The sequence below is a fragment of the Talaromyces marneffei genome, chromosome 6, assembly GCF_009556855.1.
Source record: "Talaromyces marneffei chromosome 6, complete sequence".
In the NCBI taxonomy this organism is placed as follows: Eukaryota; Fungi; Ascomycota; class Eurotiomycetes; order Eurotiales; family Trichocomaceae; genus Talaromyces; species Talaromyces marneffei.
The window spans coordinates 757787-778165 of record NC_072353.1 but is presented as its reverse complement, the minus strand read 5'-3'; the positions used below and the strand labels follow the sequence as shown (position 1 = coordinate 778165).

The window sequence follows — 20379 nt, the reverse complement described above, 5'->3', positions numbered from 1 at the left end:
TTTCCTTTTCCTTTTCCCGAAAATATATATGATACGACATCTTTAAAGTTTAGACAACTTCTTCAAATCATCCCAAAGCTCATCTTCCTCCTCAGTCAGCGACTTCAAATCAACCACAATGCCATCCTTGAAGGCGGCCTCCTGACAATCCTCATCATTAACACCATTCACATACTGCACCACCACAAAATCGACCCGTCGTGGACCCAACACAACCATAGGAGCATGCCAGGTGCCCGGACCATAAGTGACCGCCTGTCCACCACGCGCAATAAAGGCTCTCAGATTCTCGAGATCGGGCGGATCACGGATCAACACGCGGTTCGAGTTGGACGATCCTTCATTCACGGAGCCGTCGGAGAGTGTACCAATCGTCGACATGATGTTGGTGGTAGGATCAGAGGATACAGAATTAATATTCTTATTAGAGGGTGAAGTAGTAGCCGCGGCAGACTGGCCCTTGAGTGTCGGCGCGACAATGACTAAGAAGATAGGCTCTTCCTGCTCTTCGTCTTGTTCCGCGGATCCGTCGAGTGTGATGCCCACATCACCTTCTCCATACCCCTTCCAGTCATGGCTCTTCTTATCGGGGACACGGTCCCGCAACACACGTTTCTGACTCGAGAGATCAAGCGGGATGAACGTCTGCGTGGTGAAGGGATGTCTCTCCAAAATCCTCACGTCGAACACAGGACCCTCAAATTCCGCGTCCGCATCACGACCATCATCATCATCATCACCATCTTGTTGCCCTTTATTGATTTTGATTTTTCCATTCAGAAGAATATCATTGACCCCAGTAGCAGTATGATGAGCAGCAGCCTGCTGCTTCTCCCTCCTCAATTTCCTCGGAAAACATGCAAACATGCTCAGTCTCGCCTGCGCTGCTTTCCCGCTGGGGCACGCATTCTCGTAGCCATTGGCGAGCGGGGCGATGGGACTAATCTTCACGGCGGAGCCTTGGTTTGCGTATACGGGTGTGGCGGGGACGCGGTGAGGAAGTTTTAGGGAAGGGAGGTTGTTGGGTGCGCCCAGCAGGTCGCGTGGGAAAGGGGTTGTGATGACGGTGCCGAAGGGGGCGAAGGATTGCGGCGTCAGAGGTTCCGGGGTTATGCGGAGGGTTGGTGGGGAGGAGACGAGGGTCGGTGCCATCTCGATGGTATGTTTATATATATATATATTCTTATTAGAATATGAACAATGAATGGTTGTTCCTTTCAAATATGGTTTGGATTTGAGACTATGAACGAAGTTCGGGATGTTGAACTGGGCTCGGACCTCCAGATCAGATTTGTTTTAAGGTTCGGTGCTGTCAGATCCACTTTCTTCGGCAACGGTTTCCGATCTATAGTTAAAACAGTTAGTTGTTCTACGTACCTCGGTACGCCTACAATACTCCAAATTTCTCAATCGAACCTACGCATTGAATTAATGTCCCAGTCCACTCATTAATTTATTGTGTATGAGCTCTAATATTTAAAAGGTGCAGCAAAGTATCGAATCTAGGGTTGATTTACATATGTAACTAACCAAACACTGAAACGTAAAAATATATTTGTACAAAGATGTTGTATATACTTATGAGTCATTTACTTAGATATGCATAACGTCAACGAACAGAAAGAACATGAGCATCATCGCCATCCTTAATCAAAACAGTAGCGAGGATGCCTCATTCACAGTCTGTAACCTTGTACTGCTCCACCCAACATCGTCGGCCATCGTCGCCTCTATCGAAGCCGGCGGCAGATTCACCAAGTCCGTCGTCGCATCCTCATATCCACGCATGGGATTCTCCGTCCATACAAAGTCACTGATTGTTTCCAGGTCAAGCCATGAGAATCCATCATAGCAATTTGGTGGTTGATCATCCTGGTAGAGTTTTGATTGTTGCGGTTGATCGTTATTCCACCCATTGCAGTGGTTATTCTCAAGGTTTGCATTTTGTATGCCACCACCACCACCACCGGGCTTTGCGAATTCCGTATCGACTCGAGACCAGAGCACTTCAAGGATGTGCGCGTATCGCGCGCCGATGTCACATTGTAGAGAGTTGCCCTCACGTAGGCGGTTGATTGTATCGTGGATGAGACGGTGGACGCTGGACTTTTCGGCGGCGGATAGGATATTCATTTTCCATGCCTAGGAATGGAGGTTAGGAATTTGTGGGAGACAGAAATGAAAAGAAAAAAAGAGCTTGCATAAGATCTGACTTGCCTTGTACAAAAAGACAGCAGCATTCACACAGTATCTATAATCCGTAGAGGTCAGCTACTAGCCACAGATGTACTAGTATATACCATGCCGACTATATACTCACAACAAAAACCGAATCGGAAAATCCCCCAGACTCGCCGGCGGCTGAATATAGTTATTAATGATCGTCAAAAGAGCCTTTGCAGCATCTATAGAATCATATATAAATCGAGCGTCGGGGAGCGACCCAGTGCCGGTGGTTGAGTCGACTTCATCGCTAGGATATTCTAGCGCCTGTGATTCACTGGATGTTTTGCGTAGTGCAGAGGCTTGGAATGCGAATGCGTTGGTATACAAGCGAAGATACTCGTATGATAATTGTAAGAGTATTCTGACGTGTGAAGAGCCTACCCAAGAAAACGGTGTTAGCACTTGTCTTTGAACATCTTTGAACAAACAATAAGAGCTCGATGTGAAGTTTACATGGTAACGACCCCCAGATCTTATTCCACGCCGAAATGGCACCTCTAAAATCGTCGAGGAGGACTGTATAAGTCCCGACTTGCATCATTCGTGTGCTCAGATCAGGACTGAAGTCCATGCTACAATATAAGGCTTCATGGACATTGGTGAAGATTTGTGTCAGCTCTAGCCGGGCACGAAAGAGATGAACGAAATCATTATCCTCTGTGCTTTGCGGATCTGAAGAGTTAACGCTGGGAAGACTGCTGTTGCCAAATAGGATACTAGGCTCTAAGCCGCGACAAGCGAATGGGCGGCCTATTCTGACTGATATTTGTCGATCGGAAAGGTAGCAGGCTATGGCGTTGATGTCGAAGCGTCAGTACTGAGGTCTACTTGAAGACATCTAAAAGGGGGGGGGGGAGAAGCTACTTGCCTAGCCAGGCATACTTTTCTCTGCTGAGACTCACAATACCATTCCTCAAATCGTCAAACATTGCGCGATCCAGCCGCAATATATAGGCTATCCGGATAGCAAGACCTATATGCATCCAAGCCGCCATATCTTCGTTTCCACAATACCCACGTGCCGGTTCAGAATGTACTCCTGGCGGTACCCATTCTGCTAACAGAAGTAATGCTTCCACAGCTTCTACGCCGCATTTCTTCCCTGCAATTATTTCGCTGACAAGGCACTGCATATACTGAGCACATATCTTTTGGATCGGTTCTCCGTTCACAATATCTTTAGCTGCGATGGTGAGGATCGCAGTAAGAAGATGTGGCTCTCGTCTAGCTGTTTCGTCGAGGGAGGTTCGCGCTAGTGTCTTTGCAGGTACGATGGGATAGAAAGGGTGGTAGGTTGCTGCATATCTGGTTTACCTCATCAGTTGTCCCTTGTTTCCTTATTCAATGAATGATGGGCCGATTCAATAAACACCAAGGGTCGTCGGCCAATTAAAATGCTGCATACCGTTCAACAAGTTCGCAAACTATCGACGGAGTCAACAGACCGGCACGCACAAGATGATAATCTAGTAAGCCTATTTCATCGTGCTGGTTTAATTGGGTCTGCTCATTCTGCCCTATCGATAGCGGCGATATTCTTGAGCTATTCGCATCGTTATTTGCCGCGTTGGCGGCTATTTCGCTCAATGTATTTAGTGCATCTGAAGTGTCATGAAGGTCTGCGGAGACCAGTGCGTCGTCAATGCTCACGGCCTGAGCGATGGGAGGCGATGGTTTGAGGTCTTTGGCATCTGGGGCATGGTCTGCTGGCATCATCCATCAGCTTTGCTTATTTCTGAAGATTGTACGGGATAGCCAGTGTTTATTCTTTGACGCACCAGGTGGCGAGTATGTCACAATATGAGGAGAGGGCGGTTTCTTGTTCAGTGATGCTCCACTAGATACTCGTCGACGGTTTCCGCCACGGTTCGATGTTGCCAGTACGCATTCCACGCCAGCTTCTACACATTTCTGGCAAGGTGGTCCAGCGACAGATCCCGCAAGTTGTCTTTGTGGACAATTAGCCAAGGTGTTTTATTTTATTTTTATGTTTTTCTCCCTTCTTCTTGATCAAAACAAAGAGTAAACTGATACTAAAAGGGGATGGCCATAGCTCCGGAAGCTTACGGCTATTAGGATGGTGACACCGGCCGGGAAGGGGGGAAGGGGGGGGGGCACTTACAGAATACATTTGGTCTTGTGTCTCCTACACCGCACACAGGCACGGGATATGCGCTTTTTAATAGGCGTAACTACCTTGGAGGACATTTCCAATGTTCCTCGGCCGTCGCCTGGCACCTGGCATATGTATGTCGCTATTGCACGATGTTGTCTTCCTGGTTAGTCGCTTGAAGATAGATTGGGGGAGGGCCTTCTACTCCGTAATCTACAGAGTACGATATGCGCAACATAGCACGTGTGTTCTACCTCACATGGCTGGACAAAAAGCTATTTATGAAGTTCAATGGCCCACTGATTTATCTATTTGGGCGTGCGAAAATCGGATTTCCAAAGGGCAGGATTCTAGATCGTTTCTAGCACTGCCCCACTACGTTGCGTACTCCACCAAGTCCACTTGACTTGACATTCATTTCTGAATATCCTGAAGGACAGATGTACTTTCTCGGGATAGATTCATTGCATCACATGCATCATGCCTACCGCCGAGTAGTGCATTCTGTTGAGGCTTGGGTGGCGGAAGCGACGCAAAAGGCAATGTCCACTAGATATACTCGGAAATGACGGGTTGATCCCCCACCGCTGCCAATCGCGGATCCCATGCCACCAGCCAGTGGAGACCCCGTCCAGATCTTCAAAGTTTGGCGCGTACATTGTAGATACTCGTGGTAGTACTCTCTAGACACGCTGGATACAGACCTCAAACCCCCAACAAATTCGGCTAAGAAGCAATACTTCACATTGGTCTTACCCGGAACACCGCGTTGGTTGGCGGGTCTCAGCGAGCAAGCGTGGAGAAGCACTACACAAAGCCCTCGAGGATTATACTGCATACCGGTAGTATTTTGTTGATACTCGGTCGGTCATGGGTGTTCAGACGTTTGCGCAAGTAAGTATCAATCGCGTGTTTTCCATGCGAGCATTTCTAGCGCCGAAGCTGCGCCGATTCGCCGAAGCTATCTGGGTCGTGGATACTTTGAGTTGGTTTCCACAGCCACATGTCGATCGATCCCTTTTGCGTGGATATAGCCACAACCTGCAAACATGTGCCTCAAAGTAGTGGCAGTTCTCCTCAAAGTTTCATCCTTGCCGATGTTCCCCACAATCCCCCCATCAGCGAATTACAGAGCACGACGAGGGGCATACTACGTACCATACTACCGTTATACTATTCCGGGCATAGTATGTGGACTATCTTATTGAGGCGTCGGTCGTCCGGATCAGATAAAACCTACTTCATAGCTGGTGGAGTTCCATTCTCTAGGTACCATACTTTGCAGTATCCCAGGGCCAATGAAACCCCAAGCCGGGTTTGATGTTTAGTGAGACACATTGTGCCTTGGACAACTGAACTCTCATAGGACTATGGTAGTCGGACATACGTATGTACTACAGAGGACAATCTACTGCTCGGCATGCAATAATGTCTTGATGATCATTACTCAATCTAGTATGATACACCTACAGCATGAGAAGCGACCCTTGGCATGATGGAGCCAACGACACCCTCCACAACTTGGTTTCATTCAAGGCGATAATCTCCCCAGGCCGAGTGAAGCAAAAGTTGGCAACACCACCCGGTATAAGCATTTTGCCCAGGAGCACACCCCCGGGGGACCAAACATGAATACCATCTCCACAGCCACTGTACACGTTTCCTTCGAGATCGCATTTGATGCCGTCCGGAATCCCGTTGTCTGCCATGGCAAAGAGTCGGCGGTTAGTGAGGAATGGTTGACCATGCCTGTGCACTACGTCGAACGCGTAGCTTTGAAACTTCATCAATATACTTGAAATAATAATATGCTTGACAGTCTTTTGGGGAAGAGACGTAGCAAATATACATATACTCACATCGTAGATACTCTGTGCAAATCTATACTTCCATCTCCATGTACAAGATCAGTGTCCGTAACATACACTACTTTCTCATCAGGCGAAAATGAAATCCCATTAGGCCGCTCAAATCCATCCGCCATGGCTCGAATCGACTTTGTCCCAGGGTCATACCGATACACCTGCGAGGGTAACTGAGGCCGCGGTCTAAAATTCTGCTCAAATCCATAAATCGGGTCCGTAAACCAAATCGATCCATCACTATGAACAACAACGTCATTGAGGGAGTTGAATTGACGACCGTAGAAACTGTCGATTATAGTCTCGCATTGGTAAGGTTCTTCAATTTTCATCCATACAAGACTCGATGGTTGTGTAGCAGTTCCCTGACTACAGAATAAGACCCCGTCGCGATAATTCACTCCACCGTTGGCCATGGGAATATCGGGATGGATTTCTTCCTGCGAGCTGGTTCCATCTGGATGCAATGTGATCTTTGAAATTTGAATTCTCGGCGTGTTTTGGTTTTCTGTAATCAGATTGCTGGTGATGAAAACTTGGTTTTTGGATGGGATGTAGACTCCGGCCTCGTGAGCAAAGGGATATGCGTTGTTCTCGAGAGATAGTATAATTCTCGGATTTGGGCCTGTGAGATGGTCGAAATCTGGATGAAGCTTCAAGAAACTCATTCTGGCGATGGGTGTGGGTGTGTGTATGCTATTAAGCGTAATTTGTCTTTAAAGTGTCGCCGCAACGGGAAATCGGGACTTGTCCGTAACACCATTTGCGGTGAAGCTGCCGTATAAGCGGCTGGTCATGCAATGGAAAATGATACGGTGTCGGCGGGAGAGTGAATGCAAGATGGGATATAATGGGAGCGTACGAATGCATTCACTTCCGAAAACCCAACCAGTCATCTACATTCTACTAGGTAGACTAATCACGTTCTGTTTCAAACATTTGGAGCAGTTAGGTTATCGAAAAAGGGGAACACCTCAACTCAAAGCCCTTCAAGTACCGGTACGCTTACAGTATCACCTAGCTCCTTTATTCTAACTTCAACAAATTGAGGGGTAATTAACTCATCATCCTTCCATTTCACAACAGCCTTATTCTCCGAGGTCTTCCACTCTTCATCTTCGAGGTTGAAAGCTTCCTGGAGCCCTGCGAAAAGACGTGAAAGATGTCTGCATATCTAAGAAAAGAACTCTTGGGCCCAAGAGCAACGAAAAATCTTTGAATCTTTGTGCCCTTTAGAACATAGCTGGCAAGGTCCTTCACGTCCCCCTTTGCTTTGCTGAAATATGGCAGCTAGTTTATTAGAGCCGTTGTACAACTCGTTCACTGGCCACATCATACCTACCGTAGTTATGTACAAACCCCCAGTCTAATCGCCACCGCCTGCCACTTTCGTCCAGGTCGTTCGCGCCACACGTCATACGGTCATACGGTATTGCGGGGGAGTTTTACCTTGCCCGCTATTTACACCCGACGACAGCCTCAAGTCTTGTGGGTGCTGGAGAACAGCAATATATTTGCTGTGCGCTAGCATGGAGAAGGAGGCGCGGATTAGCTACAGATATAGTTATTACTAGTTAATAGGAATTTAGATGCCTTAGTGTCTCACACATGTCAGGAATCTACCCAGGTAGTGCGTAGATACCATACCGTCAGATTGAAAGTTTGGGAAATGGTAACACAACAGTACCAGGACACTTAATGGGCGGTGGAAACATACTACGTAGTAATCGGTTGCAAGAGTAAGGGAAAGTGTGACTGTAATATTACACGAAGATACGTCACATTTTATATATCTAGCGGATATATGGGGGTCAGATTTGGCTAGCTTATGTTACGTAATTACACTATGTAATAGTTAACTAGTTAGTTATTATCCACCAAGACATCTTGAAATTTTATGACCTCAGGGCCTCTCACAACGTTATTGAGTATCACTCTTTCTTAAATAGGCAATATTGAGGCATCCAAGCACTAGATTCCCTATGTGTGAGGCACTGAGGCACCTAAATTCCCGTCAATTAGCTATCTATCTAATCCACGCTTCCTTCTCCATCCCAGTGCACTACAAATATATATTGATATATGACAGATAAAATCACAGTAAGAGGACTTTAATATCACCAACATACTACAGTAATATTACTTGAATTCCCTATATATTCATAATATTACATATATTTACAAATATGGACTATCACCATAAGACGCGTCAACGCTCCCAGATATACAGAACACACAAGTCCTATGCCCGTAATATCCCACACCAATTCGTACATAGGCAGGCTCGTTCATAGACTCGTTCGTGGACTTATTCATAGGATAAACATAGATTTGTGCAATAGATTCATACAAGCACGCGTATTAGCTATATACATACAGTAGGGGATTGGAGGAGATTTACTCACCAAATTTAACACCAAAATAAGGCCTAGTACAGAAGATTGTAAGCCTAGATTATCTAGGTATCAACTAGCAGATTTAGCCACCACCTAAGATTCTACACCAAAGGCGGCCTTATAGATGGGCTAAGATTTACATCGATATAAGCGTATATATTAATAGAATTAGAATTCAATCACCACCTTAAACACCAAAAAGTGCCAGGCCTCGTACGTAAGATTAGTGTATAAAGACAGACCTACATACACATAGGTTAGAGAGTAAGCACATAAGATGATATATATTTAAATAGCACCCGTGAATATTGACATGGAAGACCTCGGGTCCTTAGAAATTCCTAATTAGGAAGGCACGTATTGAATCAAGGCTCTATAAAAGCACATAAGAGGACTGTAAGATTACTACTCTTATAATATAACCAAATCTTACAATATCACCACACAATGTCTAACATTACTACTATATCCAAGGTCTGTTATGTTACAACACGTTGTCCTATTATTATAACATGTCAATAGTTTTATAATATCATAGCACCATTTCAAAACCCATTTCCCAATCGCTGGGGCATAACCAGATAAGGACATGTTACCAAGCTCTTACACCAACCCACTGTTTGCTGCTATTGCCAATCCTTATCCCTTGAGCACTCACTAATATACGCTGACATTATAATATAGATATCTAACCTAGCAAGCTACGTGAGCAACCCCCCTCAATTCCTTGTTCTAAGAGCTCTTTCTAACGCGCGTTTCAAAGCTATCCACGCTCGGAGACCTTGCTCGCCAGGTAAGCAATCCTCATTCTGACACATGCTTGCTAACGTACACGTTGATAGGTATAATTACGCGCAAGGCCTTGCTAGCTAGGTGAGCAATCCCCTAAAATCCTTATCCTGATGCGCTCTTACTAATGTACGTTGACACAGATTTACAAGTTGAGTGTTAGTGTGGACATTCTATTGTTTTGGTTGTTGACCAAAACGCGTTGTAAACGTGGTTGTATTGTATTGCTAATGTTATCGAGATAAAAGGATGTAATGAGCGGGTGAAGGTCATGAAATTTATGAGGGCGTCGAATTCCATGAGGTCGTGGATGAAATTGACGTTATCGGATCCCATACCTCGCTATGTACCATATGAGCACGGTTACGTCGTGCCCAACTGACCGTCGTACAAGGGTCTCACGACTGTTATCTAGTCCTATAAATTGACGGTATGGTACCTTAATATTTCCTATTTAGGAAGGATCGGTCGTTATCACATTCCCACCGTCGCTAGTTGTAGTACATCCATCGGGCTCTTCAACAAATCCATACACGTATTTTTTTAAAAAGAAAAAAAAAGCTAAAGCATACGGTACCAGAATATGCTAACTAAACCTTATTCTCTAAACGTTTGCTCCGAATCCATCGTCCATCCCTTGCCTTCCCCCCAGCCAGTGAGGGCCTAGCAATCTCCTGTTCGACAGATGCAAAGTAGGGAATGCCAGCCTTATCAATCCCAAAGCTCGCAATAACCTCTTGTCCGGCATTAGATTTGATAAAGGCGATAAATCCTTCAATATGCTTGTTGTCAGGGTTGGGGTTGTATAGAGCGTAACATGAATTCATGAGATAATGTAAGGGATTCGTCGGTTCAAAGAAGACGGACATCTTAGTGAAAGCTCGTCGGCTAAGCTGACTTAAGAATGTTGATCGATCGACGAGCAAATAAGCATTGGCGTTCGCGGCAACCACCAAGGCCTCCGCTGGCTTAAACTTCGTTTTGAGGTACCAAGTCGAAGATTTGCCATCAAGCCATGGAGATCGATGACAACGTCGCCAGATCTCCCGCTCCTTGCACATCGTAGCTGATCCATCTGCCCTGCTGTGGAAGGGAGATTTCTTTGCTGCGATTAGCTCAAAGGCCTCTTCAATTGAATTTGCTTCTCTGACATTGGCTGGGTCGTTCTCAGGACCAACCAGACAGAAATGGTCATGGAATACGCATCCCGCGTTCATGGCCCAACCCTCCGTGACGGAGATTTCTTCTTGCTCACGCTCATAAGTAAGAGCTATATCGATATAGCCGTTGAATAGAGCGAGCTGTGTGTTTCTAGAGTGGTTACAGATCCATTCAATGGAGCCTTGGATTGAATTTGAAGATAAGTAGTTCTGTGCTAGGGCTTTTACTAGCCCAGTCCCACCTGCACCCCCATTTCTATATATCATCAAGCCCCTCGTCAGTAAGAACATCACAAACGGTGAAATTGAAAGCTTTCATCGACCTACCCGATCCTTAAAATTGTTTGACCCTCACCATATCTTTGCAACGGATTGGACTCAATATCTCCAAACTGCTGAATGATCGTTTGTTCGACGGTCATTGCCGATTAATCGTTCGGTGCCTCCTTGAACCATGCAAGGGATTTCAAATAGCCAAAAAAAAAATAAAAAATAAAAAATAAAGAGATCATCATTGCGAAACTATATCTGTAAAATATATCCAAGATCAAACCCAGTTGTACCCGTGTGTTGACCTCATCGACAGCTGAGAGTGGCAATCAACCGGCAATTGACGGCTTTCAGGACCACGAAATGTGTTGTGTTCGCACCCTTGCGCGGATATTACGGGTACCTATTTGAGGTGTGAACCCTCAAATATCATCCCACTGTAGATTTATAGGGGACTCCGCCAATGATTCTGCACAGATCTTGAATATTAGATGATCCCTTGTGCGCATATCATCGGAATTTGGAGTGTGAAGACTTATTTCATCCGTCACCACTGTCAGTGTTCGCGCTCCAAATGCCGCTATTATCCGCACAAGGGAGGGTGCGAACACATATTTGGTGGTACTGTGCAAGGCGTCGTTATATTGCTATTTTTACTATATTGTTCCTCAAGATAGTTATTCCAAGCTAAATATACTTACTACGGAAGTCGATGAAATGTCTAGAACCTCTGCTCTTGCTCCTGCTCTTGCTCCTGCCACGTTGGACTGCCCTAATGTCAATAAAGAATACATGAATGCAAACGTTAGAACCGCAATAACTTCAATGTAATGCCATCCATGGATAGATTGTTCAGTTTAGCCCCAGCAATCCCACAGTTTTACAGTTTGTGAGTGTACAGTTTCGTCAGTTCTCGCCTTAAAATCTTGCCCGCAGGATTCCTAGGGATGGCGTCGACAAAATGCACTCCCCCCCTTAGCTGTTTGTAGGCAACCACTCTGACTCGTACATATTCAACAATATCATCCGCGGTTTTCCGATCTCCCTGGCTGTTTTCCTTCGCTTTGATGTATGCTCTAGGCAATTCGGAGCCAGCCTGTCCACTAGGGATACCGACAACTGCAACATCTGCAACAGCAGGATGGCCGAGTAAAAGAGACTCAAGCTCAGCCGGTGGGACCTGGAATCCATTGTACTTGATCAGTTCTTTTATCCGGTCGGTAAGCACGAAATTGCCGTAGGCGTCTTCATAGCCAATGTCTCCAGTCTTGTAGAAGCCATCCCGCGAGAATGACTCCTTTGTTGCGGCTGGGTTGTTCAAATACCCTAAAAATACATTCGGTCCCTTGACCCAGAGCTCTCCTTCTGCTCTTCCAGGTCTGACCTCTTCTCCGGCGATGGGGACGTATTTTGCTGTTACATTGGGCACCAAACGTCCTACAGCGCCGGGATGTTCGTCGCCTTCTTGCTTGGTCTAAAAGAGACATCAGCCAATGCCCTTCCAAAAGTGGAAACCCGCCACCCGAAAAAGGGCCCCGGCGCCGGGGGGGGGGGGGGGGGGGGGGGGGGGGGGAGAGAGTAGGTACCTGTGAGTGGGTACAAGGAGAGCACTCGCTCATACCATATTGTTGACGAATGCTTAGACCAAACTTAGTCCTTAGAGTTCTAATGAGCTCCGTAGGCAACGGAGCAGCAGCACAATTGATCAGCCGAATAGAACTCAAATTGTACTTTTCAACAATTGGGTTTTGCACGATTTGGAGCACGACCGGTGGGACGGCATAGACGTAAGTGATCTTTTGGTTTTGTACCACGTTGCAGAAACTCTCCAAATCAAATCGGGGCATGATATAGGTGGACATTCCCAGAAAGAGGCCATAATTGATTAGACATGTGATACCTGTGGAAAGAATTTCGTCAACTTCTGTTTCAACAAACTTTCCAACCACAAAACCATCATCCACATGACCCTGTATAAGGGGGGAAGTCTTATTGGTAACAGTCTTTTATACTTACCATAAATGTGAAAGAACGGTAAAAAGGCTAGTGCACGATCTGTTGAATCCAAGTAGCCGGCATCTACAGCTTCCATCTGCAATAAATTGGCAACAATGTTGGTGTGAGAAAGCATAACACCCTTTGGTAGACCCGTAGTACCAGAGGAAAAGACCAAAAAGGCCAATTCCTCTTTTGGGCGAGTGATGGGTGACTTATGGACTGAGGTAAACTTGTAGTCCGGAATCAGATATGGATCTGGCTGCCAGATGCTATCACCGGAAAACTCAGTGGTGTCGTCGATGACTATAATCCGGTCTTTAGCTAGACCTGCGCCTTCTGCTGCCTGTGCTACTTTTGCATATTGGGACTTTTGTGTGACGATTGCCTTTGATTGAGAAACTTTGAGATAGTGTACCAGTTCGGTTGCTGAGAAGTTTGGATTCACAGGACTGACCACCCCACCGATAGCAAGTGTGCCCCATATAATAGGTGGTATGTCAATGGCGTTCATGGAGACAATTGTCAATACATCCCCCGTCCGCCATTGCAGACGTTCTTGTAGCCGGCTGCCAAGATGCAACGATAGTTTCCTCAAGTCATCGAATGTATACCTACGACCGGTTCGGACATCGGTCAGAATCACTTTTTGGATGACCCAATTAGCATTGTTCTCGTCTTTCTGAAAATTATTGACATAATGGCTAAAGCGACTACCCACCCTGAGAACCTGGAAATGACCGATTCTGTCGCTGGAAGAGAAAGTCCCATAGATCGATATCGGGAATAATTAAATCCGGATACGGAGATTTTGAAGTCATTTTCGATGCCCTGAGTCTGATATTTCTGTTTTAAGTATTTGCGATTTGTTTGAAAGTATCATCTCATATAGCCCGAATGCATAAAACTGGATACATGAATGAACTTGAGCCCAAGACCAACGGCTTTCTACCTACTATTCATCAAGGTATGACTTACCGTTCTTTAGGCTCTTTGTTCGAAGCTATCTATCATGACTTGATTAATTGCTGGTATTAGTGGTTCTACAACGTGGCTGAGCTACGCTTAGCTTCGGGTTTACCAAATTACAATCAACGGGTACCACGAGATAGATATCCATGGATGTTAGCACCCCTATTCGAGGATTACAGGTTCTACATGTGCTCTGTACCTAGCTAGGTAGCGCTGGCTCCGGATGTCTCGGATACCGGAGACGGGCATGGAGTGGCTTGAGTCAAATTACCCCGGATAACCTAGACATCTCATTTATATATAGCTAACTAACTATATAGGTACCTAGGTACTAGTACCATTGTACTCCGGGCGGGCAGTAATTCTGGTTCTCTCGCTACCACATATTTTATCCAGGAAGAATTTCAATCTTAATATTTCTCTTCACATCCACTGTGAAAGATCCCCCAATCTTTGCCCTCAGTTCCGGTTTCAACAGGGCTCAAGATATCGTCATTGATGCGGCTATTCAGTAGGTAGCTTGTTGATTGCCGAGCACAAGGATCCACCACAATGACCAGTCGCAAAGATCGTGAGCGGCGGTCTAGATGTGAATGTCGACCAATAACAACTATACGATAGAGAGCTGAAGGGGACTGCCTCAATTGCTTTTGTGATAAATTTGCCACACATACCAGTAGTGTTTGTGCTACAATAGGAGTTATGGTTGACCCAGGAGTACCGCGTTGTAAAGACCTTGCAGAGGCGTATCCTGGTGTTTCGCTGCTGGTGGGATAACTTCAAGAGCCCGCTATTATCCAAAGGAGAAAAAGATTGGCCGGCTGGGGACAATATGTTATATGCATTCTTCATTGCAACATGCTAGTTGATTGCCTACTTTTGCCTCGATTTTCCAGCTCAATTTTCTTGCCGAAGAAAGAAGAAATGCTGCTGTACGGGAGGAGATATTTGAGTTTCCACAGGCACATGCAAACCCCATTAAACTATATTAGTTTAAAACATCCCAATTTACTGTTATGAGAATGCCTACTATGGAGTAACTTATGGTTCCGAAACCTAGATATCCGGCCCCATAATCTCCGGGATTCCACCCACCGGGGAGTACAGGCTAAATGATCGCATGACCGTTGATATGAGAACCTTATCTGTCGCAATTTCTTGTCCCTATATTATTTCTTGATATTTCCTTTGACTTCTTGCAACCCTTCCCCATTTATTTGATTAGTTGAAAGCCTCCTTGTGTCATATCCATGCCACTCAAACGCAAATTATCCGAGGATGAGTTCTCGGCTAGAGACAATCCGGCGCGGATGCCTTTTGACAGACGCTTGCTCTTCCCCACACCAGAAAGAACACATGAAAATGGCGTAGACACAGCTTTGAGTTCAGAAGAAGTCTACAATCAAGGCAGTCGTCCAATTGCGTCTTCATCATGCAGATTACTGGGCGACAGGGCTATCCCTGCATCACTTCCCTTAGACAACATGATCAGCGCTATCCAAGAACTGATCGACCCGGACTTCGACCCAGTAATCAGAGACATCGACTTGGATGATGATATATGTCAGTTTTTGAAACCCATGCCATCTCACATCGCACCCGATGATGTTGAATATCTTCGCTCTAAAAACGCTCTTACTGTACCGGAGCCTTCGTTGCTGAATGAACTGTTGAGAGCTTATTTTCAATGGAGCTACAACTTCATGCCAGTCTTGGACATACAAGACTTCTTGCCGGCTATTGTGAACAACGATCCGGATGCGAACATCAGTCTCTTTTTGCTTCAAGCAGTCATGTTTGCTGGATCGGCTTTTGCCGATATGAATCATCTTAGAGCTGGGGGCTTCCATACTCGAAGGGAGGCTCGAAAAGAGTTTTTCACGCGTGCAAGGGTTAGTATCAGACAGGAAGAAAACATATGTTATAAAGAGTCGCAAAGAAACTAACAATAATGACTAGCTCTTGTACCACCTAGAATACGAAGGAGATCCTATCTGTCGGCTTCAGGCATTCTTATTGTTGACATATAACAACGAGCGAGACAACAGCATGCAAAACGATATATGGTTCTGGCTTGGCCTTTGCAACACACAAGCTCAGTCTATTGGACTACATCGTGACCCATCCAACCTGGACATGGATTCTGCCAGAAAACGACTACGGAGACGTCTTTGGTGGTGTCTTTTTGCTCGGGATCGAATGGTCGCTCTCGCGCTTCGGCGACCAACACAGGTCAACGAGGCAATTAGTGATGTTCCGTCGTTACGATTAGCTGATTTGGCCGTTGGGCCGTTGGATCCTACAGTGATTGCAACTATTGGCTGCGAATATATGAGGCATACATCTCATCAAAGACGATTGGCTTTGATGTTCATCGAGAAGGTCAACCTGTGTCGTTGCCTTGGCCACATTCTATTTGCCCAATATTCGCCTGCCAGTCTTTCTACTAACGGGCCGGCCGACAAGACCACCATCACTCTTGTCCCTCGACAAATTTCGGATACAGAATTAGAACGCTGTAGTCAAAAACTAGACACCTGGGTAAGAAACCTCCCAAGAGAAATTGACATCGACGTGCCACTTTCTCGCGGAGGGAGTGACATCGGAGAAAGGATCCATCTGGTACACTCGTCGATGTTACGTATGATATACTACGCAACCTGTTCGGCATTATATCAGCCACGAGCTTTTACTCAGGGAAGAGAACAACAGGCTCCGGCATTGACAGCAAACAACTTGACGGATACGGTTCGACATAGACTACACGCGGCAGCATCAAAAACCACCGATATACTACATCAGATCAATCGTTTAGATCTGGCAAGATTTCTTCCAGCAGCTGGTTTGACTGCCATAAGACCGGCGGCGATAGTCCATTTGGTCAATATCACATCGACGAATCATGTTATAAGGGATAAGAGTACCTGGAGCTTTCGCCAATGTCTTCAATTACTTGGACAACTGAAGGACATATACCCTGCTGCGGAATATGAGGCTGCCTGTATCCATCATGCAGTACAATTACAATATGGCAGAAAAGGTTACTCTTATAGTTTGCGTCAGGACATTCGACTAGGTACAAATAAGGTTGATAGTTTTGACAAGATACCCCAACGGAGTCCGCCACCACGAAGAAATTCCCACCAAACAGCCGGCTTTGTCATATCATCTGACATCCACAATTTAACTTCCGACGCATTACCAACGAGTAAGGACAATATCGAGCATCTTCTCGACCAAGGAACCCCAGGCGTAAGACAAGAAGATTCAATGGACCAGACTCAAGACCTGCCGTTTGATGAATGGCTCATCCAGTATGATAAGGGGCTAGACACTACGAGCTCCCTTCCGTTGAAAATTGATGATTTCATGTCGACCAACAACAAAAGCCAAGATAGCGATGAGAAATCAAACCCAACAATTGAGACGCCACAGAAACCCAGTCTTAATTCTCATCCCCACGAACAGGATAGTCGTCGTTCACCTTCTCCAGCTACGGTTTTGCCTCCGGTTGATGAGCGTTCCTACGCAGATGGAACATCGATAATGCCCGAAGACGTAGACGAAGCTCTAGGCTTATATGAAGACGATGGGTCGACCTGCTAAGTAGGATAGGATTTGTCTCCTTAGCTTCTTTTCGTTCGCATTTATAACTGAGACCTCCGATGAAGAGAAATTCCATTCCCCGTTTTAAGTTTATCTGTGGCCATGCTAAAGCTAAAAGTTTTATGATCGTATATCTAATGACATTTTGATTAGGGTTTCGTAGACAAGGCTTTGAAAGGGCCAGGCACGATGCCAGTTTCATACTTAGTGAACCAAAGAATAGAAGGAAATTGCTGTATACATGTATTCCTAGATAGCCGTCCGAAAGAAAATTACGTTGTCAAGCAGACCACATTGATAACGGACCTAGATGACGCATGAATTTCACTTACAAGACCCCCCCCCCCCCCCCCTCTGGCAGATTTAAATCAGCACTGAGTTGGCGCCATCACATGATAGAAAATGCTCGTTATATATATGGAACATTCACGACGGAACACAGCCACGTTGACTCCGACATCTGGAATTTACCCAAATATATATATAATTTTAGTGTTACCGCCGCCCTGTACCGAGTAATTAATTGTTGCATGGTACTGTCCTACCAACTTTATTCCAAATATTTGCTTCTAATTGTTTTTGTCTCGTTTAGTTAACTGTTCACTTAAAGTTCCCAATCAAGAGAACTGGTTACTAGCGCAGGCGGCTACCGGTACATCCGGCCCCTAGGTAGTTAAGTAGTGCGCAAAACCAGAGGACCAATGATGTGATGATAGCCGAACAATTTGCCCCTAATTAATACCAGTGGCCTGCAAGTTACAGGGAATAACGATCGTCGGAGTCCAGATCGTAAAACAAGCGCGAAGCCTTCAAGCCACGAGGATTGAGTTTGGAGTTCTCCAGTGCCCAGGGCCAATCGTTCATTTGAGAAGAACGCCTAGAAATCTAGAAGTAATGAGTGTTCTGTGCATCATTTGTACTCTGTATTTCTTCAACTGTTCTTCACCCATTAGTTAGTTATTTCAAGGCAATAAAAGTGTGTACTACGTGAGCAGAGTAGGCGGTTACAGAAAGGATAGACCTGCATGAAATACGAAGCCATAACCTTAATCTCTAGGTATCTGATCTCTTTACCGAGTAGCCATTCTGCGATACAATCTGTGCTCTCATCAGATGAAGAGGTCAAGATGTATTCAAATGCGAGTCATGACGACTCTCATTGGCAACTCCGGTTAAGTACCGAATGGCTGCAATTGCAGCTGAAACCAACCTTGAACATGAATGCAGCGCTAAATTATTCAGCCGCACATACTAACTACTTACTACGTACTCTACCGAGTTAGCTTTTACTACTACGCATATTAGCCATGTTTAGCAAGCGCTCTGTTAATCTTGGCAGGATATTACAGAGTATGAATTTCCTCTGATGTCTGGATCATGTACATATTCTCCATTTTCCTACACCCCAATTTCTCGTTGCTTCTCATTTCATCTCCATTGCGCCGGATACCCTAGCCCAGCGTGAAACCCACAAGAAAAAAAAGATGGCCTCAATCAGCACTGATGGCAATTGCGGTTCCAATTCAAACACAAACTCAACGTGCCTAGGCTCTACGTACGGCGACTGCTGCTCCACAAAAGGGTTTTGTGGTAGTACATCAGCCTATTGCGGTCCAGGATGTCAATCAACTTTCGGAAGTTGCAACAGCGGAAACAGTCAGACAATCAGCACGACTGGATCGTGCGGCTCTGCGGGCAGCAATTATACCTGCCTCGGAAGCACATTCGGAGACTGTTGTTCGTCGTTGGGATACTGCGGTGGGAACTTGAGTTATTGCGGAGATGGGTGTCAGAGTGGGTTTGGGCGCTGCGATACAGTCTCCTCTTCTTTGAGTATAACGACAACGGCGGCGAGTACGATTGCGACGAAAACCTCGACGACGACTTCTGCTTCTGCATCCATAACAACGGGTACTACGTCTATAGATGGGAATTGCGGGGGCAATTCCGACGTTTTTGCGACCTGCCTAGGCAGTGAATGGGGTAACTGTTGCTCTACTCATGGCTTTTGTGGTGGAAACATCAGCTATTGCAGCACAGGATGTCAAACGCAATACGGAAACTGCGGTCTTGATGCAATGACAACGAATACAACTTCAAGTTCGGGTTTATCTAGTGGACTTGGAAAGGGTGCTATAGCAGGAATATCTGTAGGGGGAACGATTGGTGGTCTGGCAGTAATCGGGCTTTTGGTGTGGCTTGCATTTTTCAGAATGAAGAGGAGGATGGGATATTCGGTACAGAGCGAGGAGGAGCTCAAGCCTTTCTCTCACTCAAGGTCCTTTGTTTCGTCGCAGGAACTTAATGCTCAAGGCAATGCCAAACATGAAATGGACGGCAGAGAGTTCGCCAGACCAGAACTGGACGCCAGGGTGATTTCAGAGCTTCCAGTTCAACATGATTAGAAATAGGGTGGAATCTTTACCCTGACGAACACAACACCGACGGATCGTTGGATCATTGTTTCAACCTGACTGCAATCTCTTATATTGCATTAGCGCGGCATTTTCTCTTTCGAGATAGACACGAACTTTTGAAGGCCACAGCAATATTCAGACACGCCGAAAGAAAAACTCTTTGGCACATCGTTCGAGACGATCGGATGAATCCCACCTATACAGTCTACCTTTCGGGCTTGTCTATAACACCAAGAAGGCACAACTGGCTCTATAGCCAAACATTATCAACACCACAGAAATACTTATTTTTGTCATTGACTGCCGCTTAATTCCCCCAAGATACCAGAATTTGTTCTTATAGCGATACATCTGATTTTAATGACAATGATAGGGCGAACAATTTTGTTGGCTTTTCTCTTCTTTCAAGAGCGCTCTTTCACAGAGGCAAGACTTCCCAGGAGTAGTTGCGTGCATGTAGGTCTTAGGTGCGAGGAGATGCGGAGTGATGTGATGCATGCAATAGATTTCAACGTCTAATAGCTTCAGCATAATCAGAGTGAGAGGTCAGTAACCAACATGTGGGGATACAAA

At 45.6% G+C, this 20379-nt stretch overlaps 6 protein-coding genes across 6 annotated transcripts; 1 reads left to right on the top strand and 5 right to left on the bottom strand.

Annotated features, from left to right (window-relative positions):
• Nucleotides 1-42: 42 nt before the first annotated feature.
• EYB26_007782 (uncharacterized protein) lies at nucleotides 43-1152 on the bottom strand (the record flags this gene model as incomplete). The annotated part of the gene is made up of 1 exon (XM_054267043.1): nucleotides 43-1152. One exon carries the CDS (start codon nucleotides 1150-1152, stop codon nucleotides 43-45), a length of 1110 nt encoding a protein of 369 aa, XP_054123018.1.
• Nucleotides 1153-1650: 498 nt separating this feature from the next.
• On the bottom strand, nucleotides 1651-4434 carry EYB26_007781 (uncharacterized protein; the record flags this gene model as incomplete). Its single annotated transcript, XM_054267042.1, has 8 exons — nucleotides 1651-2142; nucleotides 2218-2251; nucleotides 2321-2603; nucleotides 2680-3015; nucleotides 3095-3531; nucleotides 3632-3929; nucleotides 4005-4174; nucleotides 4349-4434. The coding sequence occupies 8 exons, from the start codon at nucleotides 4432-4434 to the stop codon at nucleotides 1651-1653; spliced, it is 2136 nt and encodes a 711-aa protein (XP_054123017.1).
• Nucleotides 4435-5805: 1371 nt separating this feature from the next.
• EYB26_007780 (uncharacterized protein) lies at nucleotides 5806-6869 on the bottom strand (the record flags this gene model as incomplete). Its single annotated transcript, XM_054267041.1, has 2 exons — nucleotides 5806-6112; nucleotides 6199-6869. 2 exons carry the CDS (start codon nucleotides 6867-6869, stop codon nucleotides 5806-5808), a joined length of 978 nt encoding a protein of 325 aa, XP_054123016.1.
• Nucleotides 6870-9976: 3107 nt separating this feature from the next.
• On the bottom strand, nucleotides 9977-10968 carry EYB26_007779 (uncharacterized protein; the record flags this gene model as incomplete). Its single annotated transcript, XM_054267040.1, has 2 exons — nucleotides 9977-10802; nucleotides 10874-10968. 2 exons carry the CDS (start codon nucleotides 10966-10968, stop codon nucleotides 9977-9979), a joined length of 921 nt encoding a protein of 306 aa, XP_054123015.1.
• Nucleotides 10969-11696: 728 nt separating this feature from the next.
• Nucleotides 11697-13632, bottom strand: EYB26_007778 (uncharacterized protein; the record flags this gene model as incomplete). Its single annotated transcript, XM_054267039.1, has 4 exons — nucleotides 11697-12290; nucleotides 12403-12740; nucleotides 12833-13456; nucleotides 13533-13632. The coding sequence occupies 4 exons, from the start codon at nucleotides 13630-13632 to the stop codon at nucleotides 11697-11699; spliced, it is 1656 nt and encodes a 551-aa protein (XP_054123014.1).
• A 1401-nt stretch (nucleotides 13633-15033) lies between these two features.
• On the top strand, nucleotides 15034-17389 carry EYB26_007777 (uncharacterized protein; the record flags this gene model as incomplete). Its single annotated transcript, XM_054267038.1, has 2 exons — nucleotides 15034-15675; nucleotides 15743-17389. The coding sequence occupies 2 exons, from the start codon at nucleotides 15034-15036 to the stop codon at nucleotides 17387-17389; spliced, it is 2289 nt and encodes a 762-aa protein (XP_054123013.1).
• Nucleotides 17390-20379: the final 2990 nt, after the last annotated feature.